General features: G+C 33.2%; 4 protein-coding genes across 4 annotated transcripts; 1 reads left to right on the plus strand and 3 right to left on the minus strand.

The window, feature by feature from the left end:
* Window positions 1-4498: 4498 nt before the first annotated feature.
* Window positions 4499-5605, minus strand: LOC102607779 (osmotin-like protein). The gene has a single exon (XM_006488230.4). It carries the CDS (start codon window positions 5531-5533, stop codon window positions 4787-4789), a length of 747 nt encoding a protein of 248 aa, XP_006488293.1. The 5' UTR covers window positions 5534-5605; the 3' UTR covers window positions 4499-4786.
* A 9276-nt stretch (window positions 5606-14881) lies between these two features.
* Window positions 14882-16526, plus strand: LOC102608372 (CLAVATA3/ESR (CLE)-related protein 46). Its single transcript, XM_006488232.4, has 3 exons — window positions 14882-15512; window positions 15592-15653; window positions 15781-16526. Exons 1-3 carry the CDS (start codon window positions 15341-15343, stop codon window positions 15856-15858), a joined length of 312 nt encoding a protein of 103 aa, XP_006488295.2. The 5' UTR covers window positions 14882-15340; the 3' UTR covers window positions 15859-16526.
* Window positions 16241-20309, minus strand: LOC102608077 (probable serine/threonine-protein kinase PBL18). Its single transcript, XM_006488231.4, has 6 exons — window positions 19760-20309; window positions 19028-19356; window positions 18785-18920; window positions 17858-17994; window positions 17636-17759; window positions 16241-16862 (listed from the first exon to the last, which is right to left on the minus strand). Exons 1-6 carry the CDS (start codon window positions 19893-19895, stop codon window positions 16432-16434), a joined length of 1293 nt encoding a protein of 430 aa, XP_006488294.1. The 5' UTR covers window positions 19896-20309; the 3' UTR covers window positions 16241-16431.
* An 891-nt stretch (window positions 20310-21200) lies between these two features.
* LOC102608668 (inner membrane protein PPF-1, chloroplastic) lies at window positions 21201-26227 on the minus strand. The gene is made up of 11 exons (XM_006488233.4): window positions 25683-26227; window positions 25154-25264; window positions 24773-24847; window positions 24603-24663; window positions 24087-24160; window positions 23878-23982; window positions 23155-23262; window positions 22960-23063; window positions 22407-22556; window positions 22209-22326; window positions 21201-21571 (listed from the first exon to the last, which is right to left on the minus strand). The coding sequence occupies exons 1-11, from the start codon at window positions 26028-26030 to the stop codon at window positions 21464-21466; spliced, it is 1362 nt and encodes a 453-aa protein (XP_006488296.1). The 5' UTR covers window positions 26031-26227; the 3' UTR covers window positions 21201-21463.
* Between the last annotated feature and the right edge of the window lie 670 nt (window positions 26228-26897).

A 26897-nucleotide genomic window follows, 5' to 3' on the forward strand; every position in this document is an offset into this window, starting at 1 on the left:
AGGAGAGGAAATGAATTTAAATTTTATTTTTATTATTTAGTTGGACAAAATATATAGAAATTTAATTTTTATTAAAATTTAATATTTATTATAATGTAGAATTTAAATTTCTTTTATGTTGAAACTAAAATTTTCAAAATCACCCTTCAATTTTTTTAACTTATTTAATGTCATTAATAATTGTTATTTTATTAATTTAATATTATAAATAATTATATATTAATTAAATTTAATAAATAATTTAAGAAACTTAACAAAATAAATAAACTTATTTATTCATTTATTTAATATAAAAATATAAAAATATAAATTAATTGTCATCGGACCTCCGCCGGATATCACCGGAAACATTTAAATGCTTAGTGGCAAACCAACCACACCTTATCACTGCTGTCGCTGAGAACCATCGCTCCGCCAACCACACATCACGCCGCAAAAGCAGTATAAAAATAGTTTTGACGGGGGAAGAGAGCTTTCCCCCAAGTCTTTTCCCATTTTTTCCCCCTTTTTCTTTAATATGAGTGGTCGTTTTCTTGCAGTTTGGCCTTTTAAAAAAAAAAAATTGTTGTTTATTTGTGTTTTGTTGTTAAAATTGTGTTGTACAATTGAACACTATGCCACTTTCTTTTTTGATTGGAAATGAGTTTTACATGCAGTAGCTGAGGTGGGTAAACCAAGACTATCCCTAAAATCCCTTTAGCACTTCATTAAGACTTAATGTATAAATTCATTCGGTCTCCTTTCAGTTATTAGAGATTTTATAGTGTTTATATTTGTATAGATTCTGTTGTTAGGCATCGCTTAATTTAGGCTTGAATCTTAGGTTTTATCCTATGTAATGTACTTAAACCTGATGTGATCTTATATTTATGCCCTAATGATGTTGTATTATAGGTTATTATTGGTCCTTTGAATGAAAGACATAACTTCCCTATTAAAATTAAAAAAAAAAAACATGTTAATTTGAATAAATGTAATTACATTAAGCTGAACAATGTTATGTACGTCAAGTTAAATATCAACAGGACAACAACTGCATTATTATAATGAGTTTGACATGTCATTGTTAATGGATTTGTTAGGATGATTTATGAAACTCCATTGAGTAGTTAATTCAGCCACTTTTCGCCTAAAATGAATACAAAACATGGTTATAAAGATAAGTTTTGATTATTTTTGTGGGAAATAATAATTTTATTGATAAAAGATTAAATTAAAAAAATAAATTGTAACATCTCCACTTTTAACATACCTGACGTAAGTTATTTGATTAAAAACAAAAAAGGGTAAAACACACATCATCAAATAGGAAAGTCACAAAAAGATAAATGACAAATGGCATAAATTATTTGAGCAAATGACAAATGTTCCCTAGTAAACTTTCTTTCGTTTCTTCCCAGATGATAATCAATATTCTAATCCAATTTGCTTTGAAGGAGCTCACATCTACATCAATCATGAACCAGCCATGGGCACACAGCTTGCATTATGAATGCCACCTGTGACTTTTTTTTATAACCTGACTATTTATCTCAGTCCATTTACAAAAATCATGCATGTATCAGCTGTATCATAGCATAAGTAGTGACATCAAAATTTTCAAATATTTAAAGTTGTTGGCAAATCAAACATCTGGTTTTATCGTAGAGGCAGCCCCAATAAATGGCGATAAGATCAGTTCACATCAATTTTAGGTGAACAGAAATACAAAGTTACGTATAATGTGACTTTCATTAACATATGAACTGCACATAATAACTCTAATATTATTTAATTAGATGCATGTCTTGAATTATTGGATGCAACTCATAAATTAAAAAAAATGTTTGGTATAGAGAAGCATGAAAGAAAGACGAGAGAAATAATGAAGGAAGAAGTAGAGAGAGAGTAAGTGGGTAGAAAAAGAGAGAGCAAAATTCTCTCATCTTTCTCTCGTGCTTCTCTCTCTCTAGCACTACTCGTAAATTAAATGTAAGTTTCGCATAATGTAATTTAGCCTCACTCATGATATCTCATACAAGGCATTAGCCGACCGGTGCTTCATGGGGCCTGTGTTAATTAGGGTTCATACATAACATGATTGCCTATGTGAGCCAGCTGACAATCAATCGAGAAATTATTCGAAGAGTAATGATTGTGATTGATTAAGGATCTTTTAACAGAAAATGAAGAACGAAACAAAACGTAAACGCTGCTTTCATGAAACTTTTTTTCAAAGGACCTTCAATTTGATTGGACTTGACACACACACGCAAGCTTTTTCTGATAACCTCGGGGAAACTTTTTAAAAAAAAATCGCTCATCTTGGAATTTAAAAATATTTTTGAAAATATCACTCACGATTACAATTTTCACGTACTTAAATGTTTAAATCGAGAAATCACGAGTAGCCCAAAGGTAGGTTCCATTAGAAGTTTAGAACTGAGCCATTGGCCCATAACAGATTTGACCCATTACTCCGTCAAAGTCTCGGGATAAGGCTTGCCCAAAGCCCAACCTGAGATTATCCATCTCAGTGAACTGATACCCAATAAAACTAATTTTATTGGAGGATTATTCCTTCAAATCTATTTTTTTTTTTCCCAATTTCACAACTAACTCCTTATTTGTATTTCTCATTGTACATATGAACGAGATACTCTTTCAATAAATTCAGGAGCAACTATTAATGATTCTCACATATTTAATTAGAATTCTCAAAACATGACTGGAATTACCACTCATTGTTCTTTAATTGTAAAATGTAAATCCTCTCTCTATTTCGTCATTAATAAACTTTCCATTTTACCATAAAATCTCTCTTTTATGACATTAAAATTTATCATTGCTCCCGAATGGATCAATCTCCTATTAGTTTAAAGGGGTGCCATGCTAATAACTCTACTCTCTCCCAGTTTTAATGAAACCCTTGCTTGCATCTTTTGAAGAAATAAAATTTTATGTTTAGTAACACCAATTGATTCTTTCAAATGTGCTTCGATGTAATTAAACTGATAAGTATTCTTCTAATGAACAACATTCATATCTCATGTCTTGTAAGATTCATTTATTAAATGAGAAAATATAACATATTGTAAAATTTTCATCTAATGAATGATTAACACCTCCTTAAAATATCTAATATATTTGTTTATTTAATTCAATTCGATTCAAATTAAATAAGTTTGGATTTGAAAAGATTGTTTTGTTAAGTAAATTTGATTCAATTCGTTAAGTAAACAAATTGAATATGGGCTTGAGGTCGTTAATTTGTTTATTCGTTTATAATTCGTTTGTATTTTATATGATGTTAATTTTTTTATTTTCCTTTTTTTCCCGTTTTGCTTGATTCTTGTTTATTAATTATTATTTTTGTATATTCAATTGATGTGTTATTAATTAAACATAAACGATTAAACAAATTATAAACGAATCCAAATTGGATTCAATTTGTTTAATCTTGTACAAATTAAATGATATATTTGTTTAATAGATGAATCGAATTTCAATCCATCGAATTTTGATCCAATTTGTTTATTCGTTTCGCTACCCTCAATTAAAGATTAGCCGAAGTTAAATTAGATTAATTGTAGATTAGTTATGTACTGCATTGATTAAGAAATGTGTATAAATAGGGTGACAACTGTTCATTTCATAAAATACTGAAAGTTCAGAACATTACAAACATTTTCTCTCGATGTCTCAGCTGCCAAACAGCAGCTCTGTTCCAACTTCGAAGTCTTTTCCACATGCATTGACACAGAGATGGGGCTTTCCTATAGCAGCAATTATGGTGCGTTTGGAGTATTATTCAGTAAAATATTAATTACTATTACTTGAAAAATATGTTGATATAATTTTTTATTTATATTATAAATAAATTATTATATATTTAATAATTTTATTAAAATTATTATTGAAATTTTATATTTATTATACATTATTAATTTATATTTTATAATTATAATTTTTTTTTTCATAAGAGTACTCTAATCCCAAGGAGAGCGCCGAAACGGAAAAAGTGTACTGTATACAAAGCAAACCTTTCACGTGAAAGGCACTGCAAAATAATGAAACAAAAAAAGAAAAGGTCGGGGAATTTTTCGAGAAAACAAGCTAAAGAGAGATTGGATTATTATTTGATCTTTACAGATTTGCACGGCATTTGCATCGCTCGCTGTTTTTGGCCCTCTCTTATCTGTAACTCTGCATTTCTCCTGTCACCCCTCTCTTTTCCCTACCGATGTAAATTTAAATAATTACACTACAATATCATTCAAATTACTGTTCCGTTTTCGGCCCCAATACTGACATATTTTTTTTCAAAGCCACTAAAATGGAAATGGTTTGCTCCCGTTAATTTAAAATTCGACTTTTGGCCTCTCCACTTTTTCAAATTCCATTTCCATCTTATAAAGTCTAGAATCTATTAGAACTTTAGATGCATAAATTCATGTTAGGACTTTAAATACATAAATTTATGGAGACTAGTTTTAAAATATACTCACACTAATAATAATGAAGAAAAATAATTTCTATTTTACTTTTTCATGAAAAAAGAAAATATACCACACATCAAACTCATTACATTCCCATTCCAAATTGAATTGGAACTTACAAAACACACCACAACGTACAGACTGATGACACCCAACATGACACAAGCTCACATTGATCATTTTTAATTTCTCTTTTTAGTTACGAGATTAATTAAAAAGCAAGATACTGCTAATTGACGAAAACAAACACAACAATCCTAAGCACTGTGAAGCTTGATGCTCCAGCTTATTATTATTCTCATGCTTCTCTAGTGACAGAAAATAACTTTTAGCTCACGTGGCGAGGAGCAGTCATGCATGAGCGAAGGGCTGTCATGGGCATAAGTCATCGTGGCTGGACAAGCGTGCTTGAAGAACTCCGAAAAGCTCGAAGCCCGGCATGTCTGCGGACTGTTGTAATGGTTCCTACAACACAGCTCGTCCGTACCAAACGCCTCACACCCACTCTTACATGCCACCACGCGGCCGTGACCCGGCGGTGACCTCACCTGCAGGTTCTGAGGACACGTGGCTAGCAGGTCAGCGCGACAACCCACTACCGGACAGACGCCCTTGCCCTCGTGCGGGGTGACAGTCATGGGGACGTTGAAGCCGTCGACTAGAGAGACGCCGTAGGAGGAGAGGTCGTTGTGGCCGTGGTGGAGGCTGAACTGGGCCAGGGTGGCTGGAGTCGCCCCGCCGAGTCCGTTGCATTCCAAGCGGTGGCCGCAGTCGCCCGTGACGCAGGAGAATTTGCCGTGGGCGTAGGTGCAGCCGGTTCTGGCCCAGATCCGGCCCGACCAGTGCTGGGCCGGAGCGGGGAAGGAGCGGTGGGTGAGGCTATGGAGATAGAAGCCGCCACGTTCGAGGACTGGGTGGCCGGCGTTGGGCTGGATGGCCGGCCAGACGGGGAAGGGGCAGTTGTTGACTAGGGTCAGTATGAAGCTTGCTTTGGCGTAGGAGCTGAGGAGAAGAAGGATAGTTGCTGAAATGAAAATGGGCGAAGTTGAGGCCATTTTCGTTTTAAGAAAAACTAAAAACAACAAAAACAGGTGTTGTGAGAAGAGGAGTAGCGTTTCCCTTCTACTTATAGGGAAGTGAGGAAGTATGGGTACGTTGTTTTCGTTTTTCTGCAGCGCATTTGATTTTCTAGGGGCTGAAATTACTCAATTACCACCCTTTTTTTTTTTAAACATTTGAAAAATGCTGTTTCTTTTTGCTGCAATAATGGTTGGAACCCTTACTCTCTTTTTTTTTTAATTGTTTTTATAAACATAAATAAGTTGTTCCTTTGCACCCAATAAGTCCCAAATCTCTTTTGCAATCACTGAAAACATCCTCCGATTATGAAGCTACATGTGCTACTCGAAACATAATTTTATTTGAATTGAGATATAGAGTTAATTTTTTTTTCACATATCTTTTAATAATTTTATGTTGTGGTACTTGAGTCATTGTCCAATATTATAAGCGTGCACAAAACAATAACTATAATTTTGTGAGGGTATTTTACTTAACTATGACTATTAGGTGTTAGGTTAGGGGTTTGTTTTAATATAAATAGGAGAATTTTTAAAATACATTTGAAGTACCATGTCAATCATATAATAAATAAATAATGACATTAACATGTATATATTTATTTGAAAAAATCATTATATAAGTGATAGTTATGTTAAATTTAACTATACATATTATATATGTATCAATTAATTATAATACATCTGAAGTATTTTAAATTTTCTCTATAAATGGATGAAGTATATCCTTATTTGATAAAGTGCACAAGTATTGGGATAAATATGTTATTTTACAGCTTTCCATTGGTGTTTTTTTGAATGCTATTTTATACATTATCTTTCTCTCTCACCATTCAGAGAAATATTACTGGAAACTGCAGGGGTGCAGGTGTCAGAGCCAGCCCGAGGTGCAAACTGGCTTAGTTAAAGGGGCTTTGTTTGTATTTGAATTTTCAAAGTTCCCAATCCCAGCTAGTCAGCTACTGCGGGTTCCGAGGTCAGAAACGTCTTTGAAACAAATGAATAAAAAATTTACGCAAAGATTGCTGTGTTAAATGAAGTTTTCCTATTTCGTCATCCTTCCTGGTTGGATGTCGGCTTAAAAATGAGAAGAAACAAAAACTTGAAAAATGGTCCGCTCGGAGAGACTTTTTTTTTTTTTTTTTTTTTTAAAGGAAGGTTTTTTTATTTTTTTTAAATAATAAGGCTAACTATTTTTTTCTCAAAAAGAAAAAAAAGGCTTCAAATTTCACCCGACACTGGCTATCATTGTTTATTTAAAAAAAAAAAAAAAAGGTGCCAAGGAAATGTAAGAAAAGAGCTGAGGCAATCTGGCAAGTTTAAGTTTGCTTCTAGGGATACATGTAACTTGTAATAATTATGTGGGAGCAGAATCCCCAGATGTGGCCGAATCAACAATCTCGCCTAGACTGGTAAAAAGACAGCAGCTAAGGGCAAAGATATTGCAAAAGCGATTTCAAAATTATTCTTTAGACTGTAGCGACACGTGCACCTTTTAAATAAAACTTTAAGAGGTGGGCTATAAAGTCCTTAATCTAAGATTATAGTCTTTGGCTGGAGCAGAATTGAAGCTCAATTAATTAAATTATCAACCACTGTTTTAAAGACGCTTGATTCATTAACTAGGAATGGTCAAGTACAACATATAGATGCTCTTCTTAATCTTTAATGTATAAAAAATTTCAACGATCTCCTCATTGGTTGTCGATTTGTTCGTTGTGTACTTGTGCTTAAGATGCACGGAGCTTTCTTATTGCACGATGCGGAGAAGTTTCTCTATGGATGATGGTTGCTGGATTTGAGTCCTTAAGTAGTTAAACCTGGCTAGATTTCTCTTTAGTCCTATGTAATTAGGTTTTGATTTGATCTTTCGTATTTTTTTAAAATAAGTCAAAATGTCCTATCTTGTTAATTATTATTATTTTTTTATATTATTTAATAATTGAGAGAGAACTAAAACTAACCCGTATAATATTTTTATGGAGATTTGAATTCTTGCTCCCAGCATTATAAATACAAGAACTCTTTCACTGAACCAAAGGCTCATTAGTCTTTACTTATGAGTTTTAATATTAGTTTTTATTTTATTTTACTGTGATAACAATATTAACGTTGAACCTCGACAAAAGAATATAGTACAGACCTTTTGGATCATTTTGTGAAAAAACGAAATCACCGATTGAGATTTGATGTGGGCTGAAAAAGAAAATTTATGTACCCCAAGTAAGTAACCCTTTCGTATTTATTAGGATTAGTAAATGGGAATTTCATAAATTATATATACGAGGATTGCTAAATTCTTGAAATTAATATATACCACTTATTTTCTTATTATTTTTATATAGTGTAATTTTATAATACTACCTTTATTTAAAAAAACTTTTATTTATATTATTATAAATTAAATAAATCATATAAATAAAATTTCATAAATTATATAAAGGGAGATTGCTAGATTCCCCGCTCCTAAAATCAATATATATCACTTGTTTCTTTATTGTTTTCATAAAGCATAATTTTAGAGTATTACCCTTATTTTTTAAAACACTTTTATTTATATTTATTATAATTAAATAAATCATATAAATAGAAATTAAAAAAATTAAGTACTAAATCTAAGAAAAATATGTTTCAATGTGAGTAAAAAATTAATAATAATAATAATAATAATATATTTTTCAAACAAATTTTTTATAATATATATATATATATATATATATATATATATATATATATATATTAATTAAGAAAAATTGATAATCTCCCTTATATAGGATCACCTTACCAGTTTATGGTAGTAGTATTGTTAATGAAAAGAATTAGAATTATTATTCACGATTTATTGAATTTTAGCCAAAAAAAAAAAAGTAGCTTAATGTTAAGTGTCGGAATTGGTTCATAAACAACATGGTTCACTCCACAGAATCTAATAATGCTTTCCCAGTTAAATGTAAACATTGTAGTAAATATTACAAGTTGAATTTCCATGGGGACCATATGTGTGTGTGTGTGTGACACAGGCTCTCTCGTCTCTAGGTCATTAGAACTTGGCCAATAGGGGTTTGCCTTGGTAGGGTTTCTGTCATGCGTGAAGTTGTAATCATCGAAACGGCGACGTTTGTGTGAAGTTCGAGGTGGTGGTGGGCGGCCACGAGAAACACGATGGATAAGAATTGTGTAAAGAAAGGAAGCCGCACCGCGTACGAGGTCCTTGTCGGTTTCTACATCTAATTCTAAATTAAGAGCGAAGACCAAACGGGAAACGGGAAACGGGAAACGGGAACGTATTTTGATTTTTGTCGGTGTGGACACTTTTTTTTTTTTTTTCTTAACCACGAGATATTTTAAAGAGAACTTTAATTGTGGGAGTTACCTTTAAACTCATACTATAACTTAGATTAGAAGTCTCCGCTCGAATCGAAAAGCACAGATTCTCCCAATAAAGGTGACTTTTCTGAGACTCAAACTAGAGAGCAAACTCAGTCGAGCCACTTAAGGGGACTTCGTTGTCAGTGGAGCCAACACTTTGTTGGCTTAGTTTGGACACTTTATTTCTCATGGTTTGCTACTCAATTCCACCTAGAGATGACCATGCGGTTTGATGGCCCGAGGCACGACATCCGCACAGTACGGGCACAAGCACATTTTCGTAGGACAAGCAGGCATGGCACAACAAGCACACAAGTTACGCTGAAAATTTTAACTTTTAAGTATGAGAGCTTTAAAAGTAACGTATAATTATAAATGAGTTATAGCACAACACATAAAAAATTCTCATAATAAGTACATTTTATTAGTAGGTTGGCAAGCGGTCAAAATATATTAAAATAAATTTTTTAATAAAAAATAAATATAAAATGTTATGATTTTTACAAATAACTTGAAATTGAATCTTTTAATATATTTTATTAATGTAAGTTTTAAAAAATTAATTTAAGTTCTAATTCCAAAAAAAATTCTAATTGTTTTATATTTATGATTAATTAAATGAATAAATGATATCATGATGGGTGGGGTTACGTATTTGAACTCAGTTTAGGGATGACAATAGGGTGGGGTGGAGGTGAGAAGGTCTATCACATTCCCCACTTCATTAAAAATTTCGCCTTCATTCCCCATCGCCTCCATTTCCCATCCTCTCCCCCAATAAATTTATGCCGCGTTTACATTTTGGATTGGAGTGGAAATACTGAGGAGTGAGAATCTTGGAATTAGGAGTGTGGAGTGGGCGTGGTAGTAAGTTGTTTACTTATACTGGAATGAGAGCATAGAATTGGGAATAAATTATTTTAAATTACAATTTTATCCTTATTTAAAGAATTATAGTTTTTAATTACAAAATTAATAAAAAATAGATTTGAAAAATAAAATATTTATTTTATTATATTTGTAAATTAATAATTATTCTTAATCTTCTTAATTATGTAAATAATTTTTTTATTAATTTTAATTTTAATTATGTAAAAAAAATTATTATTAAGAGCAACACAAATGAAACATTATTATTAATAATATAATACAAAATTAATATTTTCTTAGAATAAAATATTTATTATTATTAATTACTAATATTAAATAAATATAATACTATTATTTTTAAATAAATATAATAATATTATATTTTCAAATAAAAAGAGTATATAGTAATATTATTAATTCTCTATGAGTATAATAATATTATTTTTAAGTAATTTTAACTTAGAATCAATATAAATTATTATTTTTAATAAGTATAATTTATAAAATAATATAATAATATTATTTAAATAAATATGATATTATTTTATTTTATTAAACATTATTTATTTTATTTGATTAAATATAAAGATAAAAATGGAAGAGGGGGAGTGGGAATCCACTCCCCACTCAAAAAAAAAAAAATGGGTCCCACGGAGTGGGATTCCCACTCACTCCTTAAAATTAGTAAGTAAACACTGGAGTGGGAGGAATCTAGACTCCTCACTCCCACTCCAGCAAGTAAACACTACCTTAATGGAGTGGAAATGGAGAATCTCTATGTATGGATGATTTTTTTATCCCCACCTCATTATACATTTACTTATTTTATAATAAGTATGAATAAATTATTTTAGTAAGTTATAAATTAGAGATTTAAATAAAATCATTATCATATTATAAAAATATTTAAATTATTTAAAAAAATTTCAAAAGATTGAAACAATATCTTAAAATAATATTAAAACTAAAAAATGTCTGAAGAGAGTAGCACATTGAGATATTAAAGAAAATATAATTATGTTTTAAGGTTGAATGAGAATTATAATGTAGTGTTTTTTTAGTTATATTCTATTTATATTAGGTAAAAATAAAAAAAAAATTATTAACCAACACTGTAATTGATAAAATAAAATCATTAAATAAAAATTAAAAAAATATATGTATATATAATGAAGATAGGTGAGGGTGGGGTGGAGAGTACAAAATCAATCGCCAGTCCATTAAGAATTTAAGGATTGTTTTTTCTTATTCCCCAAACATTATTCAAAATGTACCTCATTTGGAGTAGGATCTCACGAGACTTCAAAATTATGGAGAATTTTATTATTTATAAAATCCACTAAAATACTCATTAAACCCAAATTTTAAAATATTTTTTATTACTAGAAAACCTTGTGTGTGTGTGTGTGTAAAAGTAACGATAGTTAAATAAGAGTTTTACTCTTTGCACAGTCTTTAAACCCATTTCTATTGTTTCAAAAGAGATTTTTTTTTCCCAGTTTAATACTATTTCCCTCTTCAAGTAATATTGAGATATTTTTGCTATAGTTAACTGATCTGCTATTTGCCTTCATTTTAGGACCTGATATCTTTGTTCTTGAATTTTAGGGCCGCACCACTCAACTATATTCAATCTTCTTTCTACTATGTACATAACAAATAACAAACTCAAAATATAAATAAATAAATAAATAAATTTTAATTTTATATTTAATTCTAACCAAATACGTATTTGGACTGAAATGTTTAATTCTAAAATGTTTGGTAAGTCAGAGTTTAATTCTAATCCAGTCATCCTCTTCGTCTTTGTTAAGGAAAAACATCTTAATTCTTTCTCTGTTTTTTCAGTCCAAATACGTATTTGGTTAGTTAAATTTGAACATTTTAATTTTGTTCAATGGCTATAACCTTGCTTATTTTATTTTTTCATTAAAAGATAACTGAAAAGTACCTCAATATTTATATTGATAAATCAAACGCCTAAATGGGTACATACATGAGTTTAACATGTTTACTTAGTAAGCATGCTGATGCAGTAATAATTTATTTTAGGCTATTTTGGGTATATAGGTAGGTTTATAAAATAAAATTTAAAAAATTTAAATTATATTAATGGATTTATTTAGAAAATAGGTTTAGTGAGTATTTTAGTAGGTTCAAATAGTCTCAACTTCCCATGGTTTTATTAAATAAAATTATACCAAATATCCTTGGCATAGTGAGTTTATGTCAGTACATGTCAAATTGTTTAACTCACCATCAAGACATAATTAACCTTATTCATTTACCTTATCCGTGGTTGTGATTAGTAAACCTTATTTTGTGATGAATAATCGATATTTCATATTTTCGTTGTTTTGATTTATCGTAATCAGTATTTTGTATTGTTACAATAGACATCTCGTAGTTGTAACTTCTTATAATTGTTATTCTGTGCTTGTAATTTTTATTTTTATTGATCATTACCACGGTCTGTGGAATTAGATTTATGCATTGTTGTACTATAATCGGTTATTGTGAAAATTAGATAATATAGTTGTGTAATTGTGTTAATGAAATGTTAACTATTATATTTTAATTTAAAATTTGTAAGCATTAATGTTATTATAGTTTATGATTTATAACTCTATGTAAGTCCAATTTAACAAATTAAATGATAATAATAATAATAATAATAATAAAAAATTAAATGTTATAATAATAATAATTATTGTTATTATTATTGTTATTGTTATAAATGCATGGGCTAATGGGCTTGAAAAAAGTCACGTGCGTTTGAAAAAGAACACTAGAGCATGTGGGCTTGAAAAAAACTTACTAGATGTGTGGGCTTAAAAAAACCCGCCAAACACACTCTTTTTTTAAAAAGGTCGCCTTAGTGTTTTTTGGGTACAGCCCTGCACGGCATGCGGGCATCGTGCTGTGCGGCGTGCCCAACCTAATAAAATTGAATACAGGGTAGTATGGCTCATTCATGTAGTAGGTTGTGCCGTACCGACCCACAGACCCTTATAGGCTTTGCTGTATAGATAATGTTGTGCTCTCTAAATACAAATTGAAATACACCAAAATAAATTTCAGCCCAGTAATATTTGCATGCACGGGCCCAGAAATCAATATTTTTTGTTACATAGAAACACAAAGATTTTTAGAAACATGTGAATAATTAATGGGATATGAGTTCATCTGCTTGTTTCTCTTTGGGCTTCAACTTTTAAGGAATTTTAAAGTTCATCATTTTTTTTTTCAATTAATCTCAATTGAGAGGGGTTGCTGAGATAGGAAAACTAATCTGGTCTTGTAAAAGGGGCCATAGGTAATTGAGTATATTTTTGTATAGAACATAAAAATCGGTTTTTGCTTACGTCGATGGACAATGTTCACTCTAGTATAATGATTCTTTATCTTTCATACATTTTTTAATTCCTCATAAAAATAAAATAGAAACACAAACATTATTATAGTTAATGAGACTAAATACTATAAACCACGATGTAATTCTGTAAGAGTAATGATATAGATCCCAACATTTAAGTCTCAATTGATATCATATTAATATGTTAGATGATAAAATAAAAACTTAATGAATTATGAAATTCACCATCTAATAAATGAGTGAAACATTGGATATGGAGTCAAAATATTGAGATATTTAACGTTATTCATTCTGCAATGGTACAGTATTTTGTATAAAAATGGCATGTATAAGGAAATGGTAAACCCAATATTACATAAGAACAAAACAAAATTCAAATAAATTACAAAACTATAGCGTGTTCAGACGGCGGCACTGATCTATTCAAGTTGGGCTCATCCAGGAGAAATTAGGCTGTTTGAATCCAACATAGATTTGGGGCCAGGCAATGGAGCCCAAGTTGCAAAGCTAGTCACATCTGGACCTGTTAGACTCGGCAGATTTTCTTTGTAATTTTTTTAATTATGGTTTATTTTTTGAAGACTTGAATAAGAAATCCAATCAGAGTGAGAACTGATTCACAAATTAATTGAACTGAACTTTGTTCGGTGGCTTGGGTAAACATGCCTACCCCTACTCGTAGACTTGTGTAAATGATCTATCTACATCACAAGAAATCAATTATCGCAAGATTGTGTTGTGTTGTGGAATAATAAGGTACGTTCTCCACGGGCATGAATCGTGAACTTGATCTAATCCATCTGGGCCACATTCTTCTTGTCTCGTAATCAAAAGCCGACATCTGGGCTAAAAAGTTGCAACCAAGTTGACAGAATTCGTTGGTCATGGTTCGGCGATCAGTCTAATGCCATTAAAAACACTTTATTGAAACCAAATCAACTCCCCATCATGCATGATTTGACCTTTTAACTTCACTGAGATTTTCATGCAATGATAATCCAAAAGCGCCAAAAATGAGAGTAAACCCCTTTTTTTATTTTAACTACAAAAGCTTCAACAGTTCACGTTTTGAAATCATTAATTAGTCGTTCATGAACCTCGGCTTTGTTTTTTGAACTTTTTATTCAAGCAATGGAACCCAACTTGTATTTTGCTGAAACAAAAGCTCAGATTAAAAATGTAATGTAAGTGGAGGCTTTGCATGCGACTCTCATGGACTCTGACACTCTGTCAAAGCGAACGCAGTGACCTTGTAATCAATGGTATTAAAATTCTAAGAATCCTGGAAAAGGAAAAACAAATCTCCATCTACACAACTTTCATTCATAATTTCTTTTTTTATGAAAAGTCTTCTAAGAGTTATAAGATTAAACTTAACCAAAACAAAAAGCCAAAAATTACATCAAATGAAATATAATTACAGACCCATATATATGTTATTGGATACTAGAGAATGAAATAATGTTAAAATTGTGGATTAATTAAATAACAACACCTTAAAGTAAATTTCATGAATGATGTTAAAGATACTGATTAATTTAACAGAGGTATCGCGTAGTGTTGTCTCCATAACATAAGCAATGCCACTTAGTAAATCATTACTCAAAATTTGTGTTTGCAATAATAATATATCAAATCCAAATGGATGTCAAAAAAACTCTAAATTTTTCAAACAATGAGTTAAATGGGGTAAGATGCAAAAGACCGGTCCCTTATCAGTTAAAGCTAAAACGAAACGATGTTTCACCAATTACTACCAAGACCTCTTTGCAAAGATTTTGGTGGCCCGAATGGGACAAAATTTACTTATAAATAAGTACAACACAGCAATTTTGTCAACTAAGCAATTGAGATATTCAATATGCACGGGCGGGTCCCCACACCGGTGCCGACAGCAAGGATCAAGCACTCAAAAGAGAAAGCAATATCAGCTACTTATAATTTTATCATGGAGGCAATGATTGCAGAGTTAATGATAACAGTGAAGAAGTCAACAGCCACAATGAGGAGAAAGAAACCCCAGATTCTTGATTGATCTTCTCGTCAATTCGGATTTAACGGCATAGGATTCTCAAAAGCACTTTTAACAAACATTCCCGCTTTTTTTTTTTTTTTTCCAAGTTTGGTTATGATTACAATATAAATGTAACCACATATAATGCTGCTTCATGGCTCCGAAAGCACTCAACAATACCCAAAGCACTTCTAGCACTAGCATGCACCACTTTAAGACCAAGATGAGAGGTCACTCTCTAGTCACTATTCTCTTAGCATGGCTTCTGCTTTCAGCTTATCAACAGCATTACTCCAACAAAGTCGCGGTTCAGGCTGTTGAATCAGGTAAAATTTTATAAGCCTGTGGTCAATGCATAAAACTAAAATTCTAATGCGATTTTCATTTTCTATTGATGTCAAACAGTTGAATTTCAACCTGGACAAGTTGGCTCGAGGTCACAAACAAGAAAAGTATTGCCCACTTGGGTAAGACTTAACTACATGGAGCACAGTTATTTACATTCAAATCTCAAGTCCTTATTTATGTTACTTGATGCTAATGGCTTTGAGTCTTTGACCTTAAACTCTTTGCCATGCGATGAAAACAATGCAGGTTGAGAGGAAGAAAATTCGTAGAAGTCCGTCCGGGCCGAACCCCGTGGGGAATCAGCACCCGCCATCGAGGCATTGAAGGATTGGACGAAATCTCTTCAGCTGAGCAGCAGACATTCGATGATATTACTTCTTTTGTAGTAGTTGAAAGGTTAGATGTATTCATGCAGATTGGAAAAGCCCAGATCCTTAGTTTATTGTGGTTGTACAAAAATGGATTTTACTTTTAAGATTCATTTGTCTGAAATCGGTTGCCAAATAAAACAACTAGATTGGGGTACTTCAAAACAATGTTCTGTAAAACAAAATTCATCCTCATAGAGGGTACCTGAGATGGGTTGGTTCATGAGCAGCTTCAACAAACAACTTGAGCATTTTTTTTTCTCCTTATCTCTTAAATGCTGAGGACCTAGCGGGAGAAAAATGACAAGATAAACCAGATGCTCTCTTCAGATGCGAAGTTGAGCTGAGAAAGGGCACTGAGATTATGTAAACACCTTTTGATCTGAACAAAAGTTTAAGATAAAACATTATATTTTCACAAAATTCGCTAACTGTCATTTCGAGGACCGTTTCATTCTCTAAAGTAGGAACTATGTAATATTAACTGCATCTGCAATGTTTATTTCACATGAGGAAGAAAATGTACAGTTCACTTTGAATTTGTGACTGATGTCTTGCGAGGGGGATTAGTGTGTTTGATCCCTTGATGATGATGGTGATGATGGTGGTGATGATGTAGCTTAGCTGGTGGGGGTGTTCTTGGCATGTCCTGTGGGGTGTGGAGTTGCTCCAATGAGGTTAGAACATCAACCATTGATGGCCTATTCTTTGGATCCATGTGTAGGCACTGCAACACAACAGCAGCAACGGCTTGGGCTTCTTTCTTGGAGTACTGACCACCCAACCTTGTGTCCATGATTCTCAATACACGCCTGCTGTCTCTCAAGAATGGGTCTGCCCATTCCACAAGGGTTTGTTCAGCAAGCCCACCTCTGTCTTCGTCCAGTGCCCGTCTCCCTGATAGCAGCTCTAACAAGACAACACCGAAGCTGTATACATCACTCTTCGGTGTCAAGTGACCTGCATCATTTCAACCAATTCATCAGGAGGAAACAATAACACATCAAGTCAAAGGAAATTTTGAGAAAACTAAATTAAAGAAACCCATGCTCTCTTACATAAACTAATTTTGGGACTAAAATCAACCTGGATCAGTTAACCCGTCTTCCTAAGCTTGTGTATGCTCTTGTTTAGAATGGCTCCCAAAATCCCATTTTTGGAAGGCACAATACTAGATAACGACCAATTTTGAAGAAAGGAATCAATTGTTACAACGACACATAAATTCATCTTAATTTTGAGAAAATTAAATCAAAGAAGCCCATATTCTATTAAGTTTAGTAATTTTGTTACTGACAGTATCAACCTCACAGGATCAGTTAGCCCGACTTCAAGAACCTGTGTAAGCACTAGTTTAGAATGGCTCCCAAGATCCTATTTTGGGAGGCACAATACTGAGTAATGACCGATTTTTGAAGAAAGGAATTGATTGTTACAACAACACATTAATTCATCTTAAATTTTTGAGAAAACTAAATTAAGCAACCCATGCTCTGTTCCATTAAGTAATTTTGCTACCAACACTATCAACACCACAGGATGTGTTAACCCCTCTTCTTAAGCCTGACTGTGCACTTGTTTAGAATGGCTCCCAAGATCCTATTCTGGGAGGCAAACACTACGTAATGACCAATGTTTGAAGAAAGGAATTGATTGTTACAATCTCTCCCTTTCTCTGGATAAAACTTGTTAAAAGAAAACAGTCCAGCATTGGAGAGATATGCAGTGCTTGCCTGTTGCTACATATTCTGGTGCAGCATAACCTCGTGTTCCCACGATTCTAGTTGAAACATGAGTGTTATCTCCAGTAGGACCATCCCTTGCTAACCCAAAGTCTGAAAGCTTTGCATTGAAGTTCTGAAAAAGGTTTCACCCATCAGGCAATAATATTATTTTATACAGTTATGTTAGTTGATAAATAAAAATCCGCAAGAACTTCCAATGGTTCAGCATACCGAATCAAGTAGAACGTTTGAAGCCTTTAAATCACGGTAGATGACATTGGCATCTAAACCATGTAAGAAAGACAATCCCCGAGCAACATCAATTGCAATTTTCACCCGTGTAGGCCAACTAATTGGTTGAACACCTTCTGCAGATAGGCAATACAATGGCTCAAGTATCAATATATGCAGATGAGCCAAAATTATGAATGGATATACACAACCTCATGGACATTCCTTGAAGGCACACTATTAAAACGAGAAACAAAGATATTGAGAGCAATAAGGAGAATAAAAAGTATACACAATAAAGCAACAAGCCTATAGCCAACCTATAGCCAAATAGACATGCCTGGTAGTATACTTCATAAACAGTTCTTTGCTAAAAAATCATCTTTTGGAAAGTTTTCAGAAATGGCTCCAAGAATCCTTAAGTTCTACTATTCCATTAAGCAAAATAATTCAGCCCTCATGAAAAATTGACCAACAATGCATAGTTAGCAAACAAATGCTAGTTTCTCCTTAGCTTATAAAAGAACAAATGTACCATAAATCCAAATTGTTTGTGTTTATGACCTGAGATAATAGCAGCCTCAGACCCTCAGTCATTGTTTAGTAACACTGCAAAGTAAAATAAAAATAAAAATAAAGAACAAAATTCTTAATTTCTGAGCATGGGAGTTTCTAACTTAGCACAATATCCTCACGCAAAATTAAAATATTCTATAACAATAATCTCACTGATGTACAGTTTTTTTCCCACTCACTTTAGCAGATTATTCAGTGCTTAGCAAGAACGTATCTATGCCAATTGACATACTGTATAAAATTGGCTGTACTCTATTTTTGGTGCAAGGACATGGGAAATAACTTTTAACTATATCAGTATGAAAATTAAAAAAAAAAAAAATGTAAGTCCACATAAAAAGAAATTCTTACTTCGAAATAAATGATTCTCCAGGCTTCCTTTTGGCATAAACTCATATACTAAAAGTCTGTTATCTGATTCCGAACAGTATCCAATGAGTTTCACCAGATTTTCATGGCGAAGCTGGCCTAAATAGATTACTTCAGTCTGCCACATTAACAGAATATTGAAAGACGATTAAGTTTGAATATTCACTAGAAGTAGAAAGGCCACACTAACAAGAAATCAACTTATAGGGATCCCATGGCACATACAAGCCATTCCTTGTGACCTTGAAAACTTTCAGCTTTAAGTCTCTTGATGGCTACCACAATTCCGCTTCCAGGTTTAGTGGGAGCAAAAGTGTTTTGATCAATCCACCCTTTGAATACACACCCAAATCCTCCCTCTCCGAGAAGATAATCCGAGCAAAAGTTCTTGGTGGCAATTTTGAGATCATTGAAGCTGAAGGATCTGACATTGCTATTAGCAGATGCATTAGCTTTAGATGCTATTAGAGATTTGTTCAAACTTTCCAAAGACGTTTGCTGGCCGGAATGTGTAGAATCCTCCTGCTTTCCCTTATCTCGGGGTTTTGCATTTCCTGCGAGAGGCAATAACAGAAGAAAACTCATATTTAATACTTAGACAGTCGACACAGAAATTCGTGTCACAGCCGAAAGTAGAGAAAAAGAAAAGAATTATGTTCAAAAAGTGAGAACATGTAGCGAAGTATATATTCATTCATCCCAATCAACCTTGTACAAAGTTGTTTCTCCTATGAACATGCATGGAATTAAACATACAGAGATAACGCAAAACGCAAGAGGAAAACCTCAGAGCTAAGTAAGTGTGATTTTACCATGTGAAGATAATCAATTACAACACAATCTAACTCATTGTTCAAAGCAAATTTAATTAAAACTAGATTAATAGCACAAGAAGCCACTAGCTAGTTCAGACTGAGGTTGAATAAATAAATACATAAAATAAAATAAAAAACGAACCGGAAAAATTAGACGAAGAAGCATGAGCACACTTAGCAGATCTTCCGCAGCAATTCCCCATTCCACGAAGATGATGATGATATTGGGGAGCAATGAATCCTCTGGAACATCTTATTGAAGTCCAAGTCGATATCATCGACGGTCAATGGCGGAAACCTCCTTTCCTTTGAATGAAAATTTCAAATTCAACGCAAGCCTTATGGTCCCTACTCATTCATTCTTATTATTAATAAAAATTTGACTTTTCATTCAAACCTTATCCTCCTGCTTCATTGCGTTACTATTTCCTACCAAATTTGACGCATTCAAAATTCAAAGAATTTAAAATATCTTACCACCAAACTTCATATATTACTAGCCAAATTTTCATGTATAAAAATTTTAATACCAATTTCGGGTGAAAAAAAAAATTTAATACCCGAAATTATTATCTCTTTAAAACCTCATAAGAGATAACAGTTTCGAATTGTGATCAATTCATAAAGGCGAGAAAAAAAGTACGTGCGGAGGCAAAAGTCGTCAGTTTTAATCATTTGATTCTCAGTCAGTTCACACTCACGGCACTGCACTTTGTTTTTCGCCTTTCGCGCGCTTAAAGCAGGCTGCCCAGTACGGTGGGTTGGATGATAAATGTGAAATTTCAAGGGTATTTTCTAATAGCTCCCTCATGTATAGTAGAACATCAAATAAACCTATTTAAATTGAAAATATATCAAGAACTCGCTTGCTAGTTGCTATAAACAATCCACAGACAATATACAATATTAATGATATTTTACAAGAAAGTAAATTTTATATAGATCAAAATAAATATATAATCATTGCCATCAAAAAAATTTTAAACCTTTATATTAGTAGATAATAACAAATCACTTTTTAACACTTTTCTTCTCTTAATAGAAGAAATTTTTCCACAAATAGTCTTGTATGTTTGTTGAGAGTGTGTGTAGTTCTTTAATGTGGACGTTCTTATTTTTTTATTAAAATATATTTTTAAATCATAGAGTTTAAAAATTTTTTTAACTACCTTAAATCGCACGGTTTAAAAATATGTCAACATTAAATTATATATATATATATATATATATATATATATATATATATATATATATATATATATATAAGGCAAATGCTATGTTACAATTAATGTAACATACACACTCAACAACAACCACATAAATTGTGTGAGCCCATTATTTGTGTGGTTGTTGTTGAGTGTGTATGTTACATTAATTGTAACATAGGAGCTTCCTATATATAAACACATGCACACACCCCGAGGGGTTTCTTCTGCCCACTCTAGTTTCTTCGACCCATTCTAGACCGACTGACATGTCCACGTTGCCACATCACAAAATTGATATATAGGACTAGGTGGCTGGAAATAGATTTATAACTAGAAACATCCACACATGAGATTTCCAACGGATGAAAATTGAGATGATGCACGAACAACTTCCTGGCTTAGCATAACGCCCTAGGGCACTGATAGACTTGCTACATTGTTGCTCGATTTCAGAATGTACCGACACCACGTGTAACGTCTGTGTGATACGATACTTTTAATTTTCTCCATATTCTAATAAAAATAAGCCGACAAAAAATGGCTTGCTACATATTGATCAAAATTAATTTGGTTGAGAGATACAGCTGGACTCATATTAGACAACAAACAAATCAGCAACGTATATTCTTTCGTTTTTGTTATACAGCACGCTTCCGCTTTGAACGCTTGCTTTTCCTCGGCCGTGAAGGATCAGGAACCTGTTTGCTCCTGTTGGAGGCATAAGCCTCTTCTAGAACCCCCTGGCCCTGGTAGAAAACATTAAGACTAGTTCAAAACTTTAGAATTTAAACCACAAAACAGTATCAGTGTTGGACAGCATAAACCCTCTACCACTGCCACAAGAACACAGCAAGATTATGACTTTGTAGCCATTTAAAATGCTGTGGGGTAATACATTTCAAATCTGTCTAAGATGACTGGCTTTTATCTTAGGCTTGATTATTCACTAATTTTTCTTTTGATGTTCCTACTTCACTGAAATACAAGGAAGCATGAATGTGGAGATAAAAGGCATTACAATGGTCCTTTCAGGCACAGGGAAACTTTAACATGCAAGGAAAGTTCAATGCTTCCAACGTGGTCCCACAAGAACTACTGTTGAGCCACCATTAAGAGTGTTGAACTTAGATTGGTGTCTGCATTATTAAAAAACCAAGTGCATTTAACTAACTTGTACTCATAAGTCATATGGTACCATTTATGCCATTGGCTTAGTGGGTTCCTCTGTCATGCTTGTGGGTACACTATAATGATGAAAACGTACAACTCTCAATGACAGAGAAACAAAATGTCCAAGAAATTGTAAATTCCAGAACATACGATTCAGAAGAGCTATCTTATGTTAGTCTAACAGTCCTTAAATGCTTAAACTGAGAACTTTACCTTCTCTCCATCAGATTCCCCTTCAGAATCTGATGCAGAATTCATGGTTTGAACGTCTTCTGCTGGCAATGCCTTGTTCAACTTCTTCCCCTTCTCTTCTTCTTTTAATTGTCTAAATCTGTTAATTGCCATTTTTATCAGCAGGACACTATTGAAGTAGCTGGAAGAAGTACAAGTGTCGAGAATCAGAAAACTGACCTATCACCAGCCCGGGATGGCTGAGAGACTGATCGCTTTGCACGTCCTGCAGTGATGATTTCACTCGCATTCTCAGTAACAACAGGCTTTGCACCACCAAGTTTTCGTAACCACACTTGTTGTGCTGTGCTGAGAACATTATTTGTGAACCTACAAATTGCATAGTGCATTTAACAAACTAATTTACAGAAAAAGAAAAGGCTCCTTAAATGAACAAATTAATGATTGTACTAATACAAAGCCAAAGAAGAATGTTTCTTGCAATGCACTCTAATGGGGGGTGAGGGGAGCATGTATGTCTAAATAAAGTATGCGTACTACTGACCACTGCAACATAGTATTGACCACCTCTTACCACAGATAAATATCCTTCATCAACAGCATAATGAGAAGGAACATAACCGAAGGCAGAATATGTTGTTAATATAAAAAATGTAGTTGCTTCCTGAAGCATTGTACATATCAAAAGAATGCAAGCTATGGGCAGAATCACACACATAAATCACATGAATTCAGTTAACTGCTTTTAGTAAAATTGATATGAGAAACCAACCAGTAAATTGATAATCCCGATGGGACCGACAAGGAAAAGTAGCCAATCATGAGTGGAAGAAACTTGAAAACAAGAAGTGTGTTCTTTTGAGCTGGATCATCTGTCTGTCGAAGCAAACCAATTCAGGACTTCAACTTGTTTAGACAAGAAACAAACCAAAAGAAAATGGAAAGTAAAGAGAGTTCATTTTCTTGCCTGGGGAGGTTTCATGAGCTCCATTGAAGCATACTGTGAAACGACAAGAAGGACAGGTAAAACAAGGTATGCAGCAGTGTCATGCCAGCCCAATGGCGGATGGCCATCCTGCATGATGATTATAAGTTAGATAATTTATGTTTAATTGAAAAGAATAACGACTGATCAGTGCCTCATCAACTAAGAAAAGGAAACAAAAAATCAAAGTTGAAGGAGGTAGACATATCCTCAATTTTTTTAAGGAAAATTCAGCCTACATATTTCTATACATGCTTATGAACTATGATATCTTTTTTCCATACACAGAAACCATATTAAAGGACACTGAAAAACAAACATTATAAGCTGATACATGAAACTTAGCGCTAATGCCTAGCTTGCGAGGTTTTATAACTCACCTTTCTTTCCTTAAATTTACCAAGGATTATGTCTTGGTTAATGGTTTCTTATATTAATTTATAGCAAAATGCTTGTAAACATCATGTATCAGACCATGCAAAAGATTCAAAGAAACTGATTTTCAATCCACAAAAAATTGATTTTGAAAAACTCGTATGGGTCACAAAAGTTGAATGTAGGTGCTAATTGTTCAAACGCACAGTTACATGTTTAAATTAGTAGCTTCTTAAAGGCTTGGAAAGCAAGAGACTAAATTGTAGAGAATGAAGAAACATGTGAAAGAAACAATTGCTTCATGCATTTGGAGAACATAAAAAATATTACCACAAACGGTAAGAGCCAGGAAATGCCAGATCCACTTTGTCGAGCAGCAATCGTAGTTGGCCCAGACAATGAGGGTATCCAAAAGAAACCTTCTGTTAACAGACCCTTAAAATGAAAAGTTTGCAATTGTCAGCATACTGACATTACTTAGCAATTAGGAGTGTATATCCATCAGTAAAAGTTATTAGTATCTAAACCCTCTTAATTACCTCATTTGCCACATTTGAAAGAGCTTGATAGAGACCTATCCAGACTGGTATAGTAGCCAATGTTGGCAAACAACCTACAGACCGATAGGGAGATGATAACGCACATCAGAAACTGAAGGAGATGTGCAATTTAATAGCGCCATAATAAGTTTTAAAAAGGGAGTAGAAAGACAGCAACTGTAAGACCTCAAGAGAAATGAAGATGAACAAAAAACAAACTATAAATCAACATCAACTAAAGTACATACTGCCATGACATATGATGATTGCAATTTAGTCTATGAAACATGATTGGCATGTGAACTTTCTCATCCCGGAAAAAGTTGATATTGATTTGCAAATTTTCACTCTAGATATTTCTCAATAGTCAACTCACAACTGCCAAACCTCTATCGCCATTAATAAAGAAGCAAAGAAAGAAAAAGAAAATAACCCCATAAGGTAAAAATGTAATTTCCAACTTATGGGGGAGGAAGCAAAACAAATGCAATGGCAAATGATCCTCTGAAAGAGAACCTGCTAATGGATTAACCCCAGCCTGCCGGTATAAACGTGATGTCTCAAGCTGAATTCTTTCCTGGAAAGAGGTTAGAAGAAAAAGAACCATATTAACATTTAAAAAAAAAAAAAAGGAAGAAGAAGACGTTTGCTTTCAATCTCAGAATCTAATCAACTCTCTTCCTCACCTGATTGCCAGCATATCTTTGTTGAATAGCTTTGATCTTAGGTTGAAGGTTTTGCATTGCTAATGTTGATTCCACCTACATATTAATCAAAGTCATCACCTAACAACACCAACACTACCAAGGAAGCCAATTATATTACATTCACATTGGCGTTATAATCCACAAATACAATACATCAATCAATTTCAACTTAGACCAAAAAAAAAAAATGACAATTGGTGGCAAATATTTGCAAAACGTCACTTCCATGGCAAAACCTTATTTTCATCAAGTAGCATAGTTGAATTTTCTTAAATTAAAACACTGTATGACTTGTAATAAAAGAAACAGCCTAATTACCCATATCATTTTCCTCGAAGAAGTGGAAGCAAAAACACTCACCTGTTTCTTTGTTAAAGGAAATGTGGCAACTTTAACAATAACTGTCAACAAAATTATTGCAAAGCCATATGAATACGGCACATGAACAGCATCAATCCCATCCTTCAATATCTGGAACAGAATCCAAATGTAACAAAAATATAATCAATTATCAACATACATGCAATCTTTGCTCAACTAGTTAGCAACTTAAACTGTTATAAAAATTGACAAGAGTTTTTCGTGAAAGCACTTTCGGGGATTAGAAAAGCCCTTGGAACACTTGATAAGCATATTATAGTTGCATTTCGGCCACAACAGGAGTTTCTACAGTTTTGCTCCATTCCTTTCATAATATTTTTTTAAAAAATTTCAAATGCATTTCCTTTTTTTCCTCCTTTCGAACTTTTTTTTTTTTTTGGCGGGACAGATTCTCCTTTCTAACTATTATCAAATAACTAACTTCTTCACAAAATTCATAATAATTATCAACTAAAAATATAAACTTAAATAATAATAGTAATAATAACAAAAAAGGAACAAAAATTACCTTGAGAACGAATTCCATAGCTTCAGAGATAAAACCGAACCAGCCGCCGTTTTTCTGCGTAGCCCCATCAGCTGACGTGGAGGCAGCTCCGCCAGAAGCAGAATCAAGTGAAACGGCAGCGTCTGCCAGCGTGTAAAGCAAGCTCTCAGTTCGACTAAAAACTGAGTTGAGATCGATAGAAGAGTCGAGGGAGAGAATTGGAGGAATTTCTTGGAAGCTGAGTCTAACTCTGGTGGAGGCGAGTCTACGGTTAGGAAGCGGGTGGAGCCCGTGGCGAGAGAGTGACGATAATGGTGAAGGGAGTGGTGTGCCGACGAACGGTGGAGATGAAATCAGAGTTTTCGTCATGGAGGGTGAATTTTTCTTTTCTTTTTTTTTTTTTTTATGAGAATTGAGCTCAGCTTCTCATGAATGGTGGAGATGAGGAAGCACTGGTAGGGGAGGATGCAAGAAAAGATTTTTTGAATTATCCGTAATTTTAATTTTGCGCGAGTGGAGTGTCAGCCTGTCAGGATCTCCGGGCGCGCTTCTCTGTTACATCCTCATTTGAGCCAATAGTTGAACGCCACGAAAATTAGGCTTTGTGGCAGTTTTGGTCCTACGGACATTGTAATTATTTAAATGCTCCTCGTCAGTCGGCTGGGCATAGAACAATTTCAACTCCAGGCCGACGTGGCTTACATTAATTGGTCACTACTCATTGGTGCGTATTTAATTCGACAACGGGTCGTTTCTCTTTTGATAAGATGTTAGATTCATTTTGCAAATCGATGGGTATGAGTAGGTGAACTTTTAGGTCTGTAATGCAAAATATTAGTACGATTGTTGGAGCTTATAATTTATAAACTTAAGTACTTTTTTCCATTAATTAATATGGTATATAACTCAACGATCATTTTGGATGAAATTAGTCAATTACCACCGAATCTCAGTCATTTTGTTAGATATTAGTTATTCCATCGTTATATTTCAATAATTAGGGTTTTGACTCTAATATCACTTATTGGGAGATTGAGTCTAGAATTTTTAGATTTCTAATTTAAAAGATTAGTTTGTTAGATTGAGAGACGTATCCTACTTATAAACTAAAATAATTCTTTTTAAAAAACTAATATGAAACAGACTTCAATAATTAATATTCTTATTAATGATTCAAATTTGTATTTAGAAAAAAAGAATAATTCAATTTTCATATATAAATTAATGTGTGATAGT

Source organism: Citrus sinensis, chromosome 8, assembly GCF_022201045.2.
Source record: "Citrus sinensis cultivar Valencia sweet orange chromosome 8, DVS_A1.0, whole genome shotgun sequence".
Taxonomy (NCBI): domain Eukaryota; kingdom Viridiplantae; phylum Streptophyta; class Magnoliopsida; order Sapindales; family Rutaceae; genus Citrus; species Citrus sinensis.

Coding starts and splice junctions, on each gene's coding strand:
- LOC102608668 (XM_006488233.4), bottom strand. CDS start 26,030: ATGACGAAAACTCTGATTTCATCTCCACCGTTCGTCGGCACACCACTC. Junction 25,265..25,682: donor CTATGGAATTCGTTCTCAAG/GTAATTTTTGTT, acceptor ATTCTGTTCCAG/ATATTGAAGGATGGGATTGA. Junction 21,572..22,208: donor GGGAATCTGATGGAGAGAAG/GTAAAGTTCTCA, acceptor GTTTTCTACCAG/GGCCAGGGGGTTCTAGAAGA.
- LOC102608372 (XM_006488232.4), top strand. CDS start 15,341: ATGGCTCCGAAAGCACTCAACAATACCCAAAGCACTTCTAGCACTAGC. Junction 15,513..15,591: donor GGTTCAGGCTGTTGAATCAG/GTAAAATTTTAT, acceptor GATGTCAAACAG/TTGAATTTCAACCTGGACAA. Junction 15,654..15,780: donor GAAAAGTATTGCCCACTTGG/GTAAGACTTAAC, acceptor AAAACAATGCAG/GTTGAGAGGAAGAAAATTCG.
- LOC102608077 (XM_006488231.4), bottom strand. CDS start 19,895: ATGATATCGACTTGGACTTCAATAAGATGTTCCAGAGGATTCATTGCT. Junction 17,995..18,784: donor GGAGAATCATTTATTTCGAA/GTAAGAATTTCT, acceptor GCCTATCTGCAG/AAGGTGTTCAACCAATTAGT. Junction 17,760..17,857: donor CAAACGTTCTACTTGATTCG/GTATGCTGAACC, acceptor AACCTTTTTCAG/AACTTCAATGCAAAGCTTTC.
- LOC102607779 (XM_006488230.4), bottom strand. CDS start 5,533: ATGGCCTCAACTTCGCCCATTTTCATTTCAGCAACTATCCTTCTTCTC.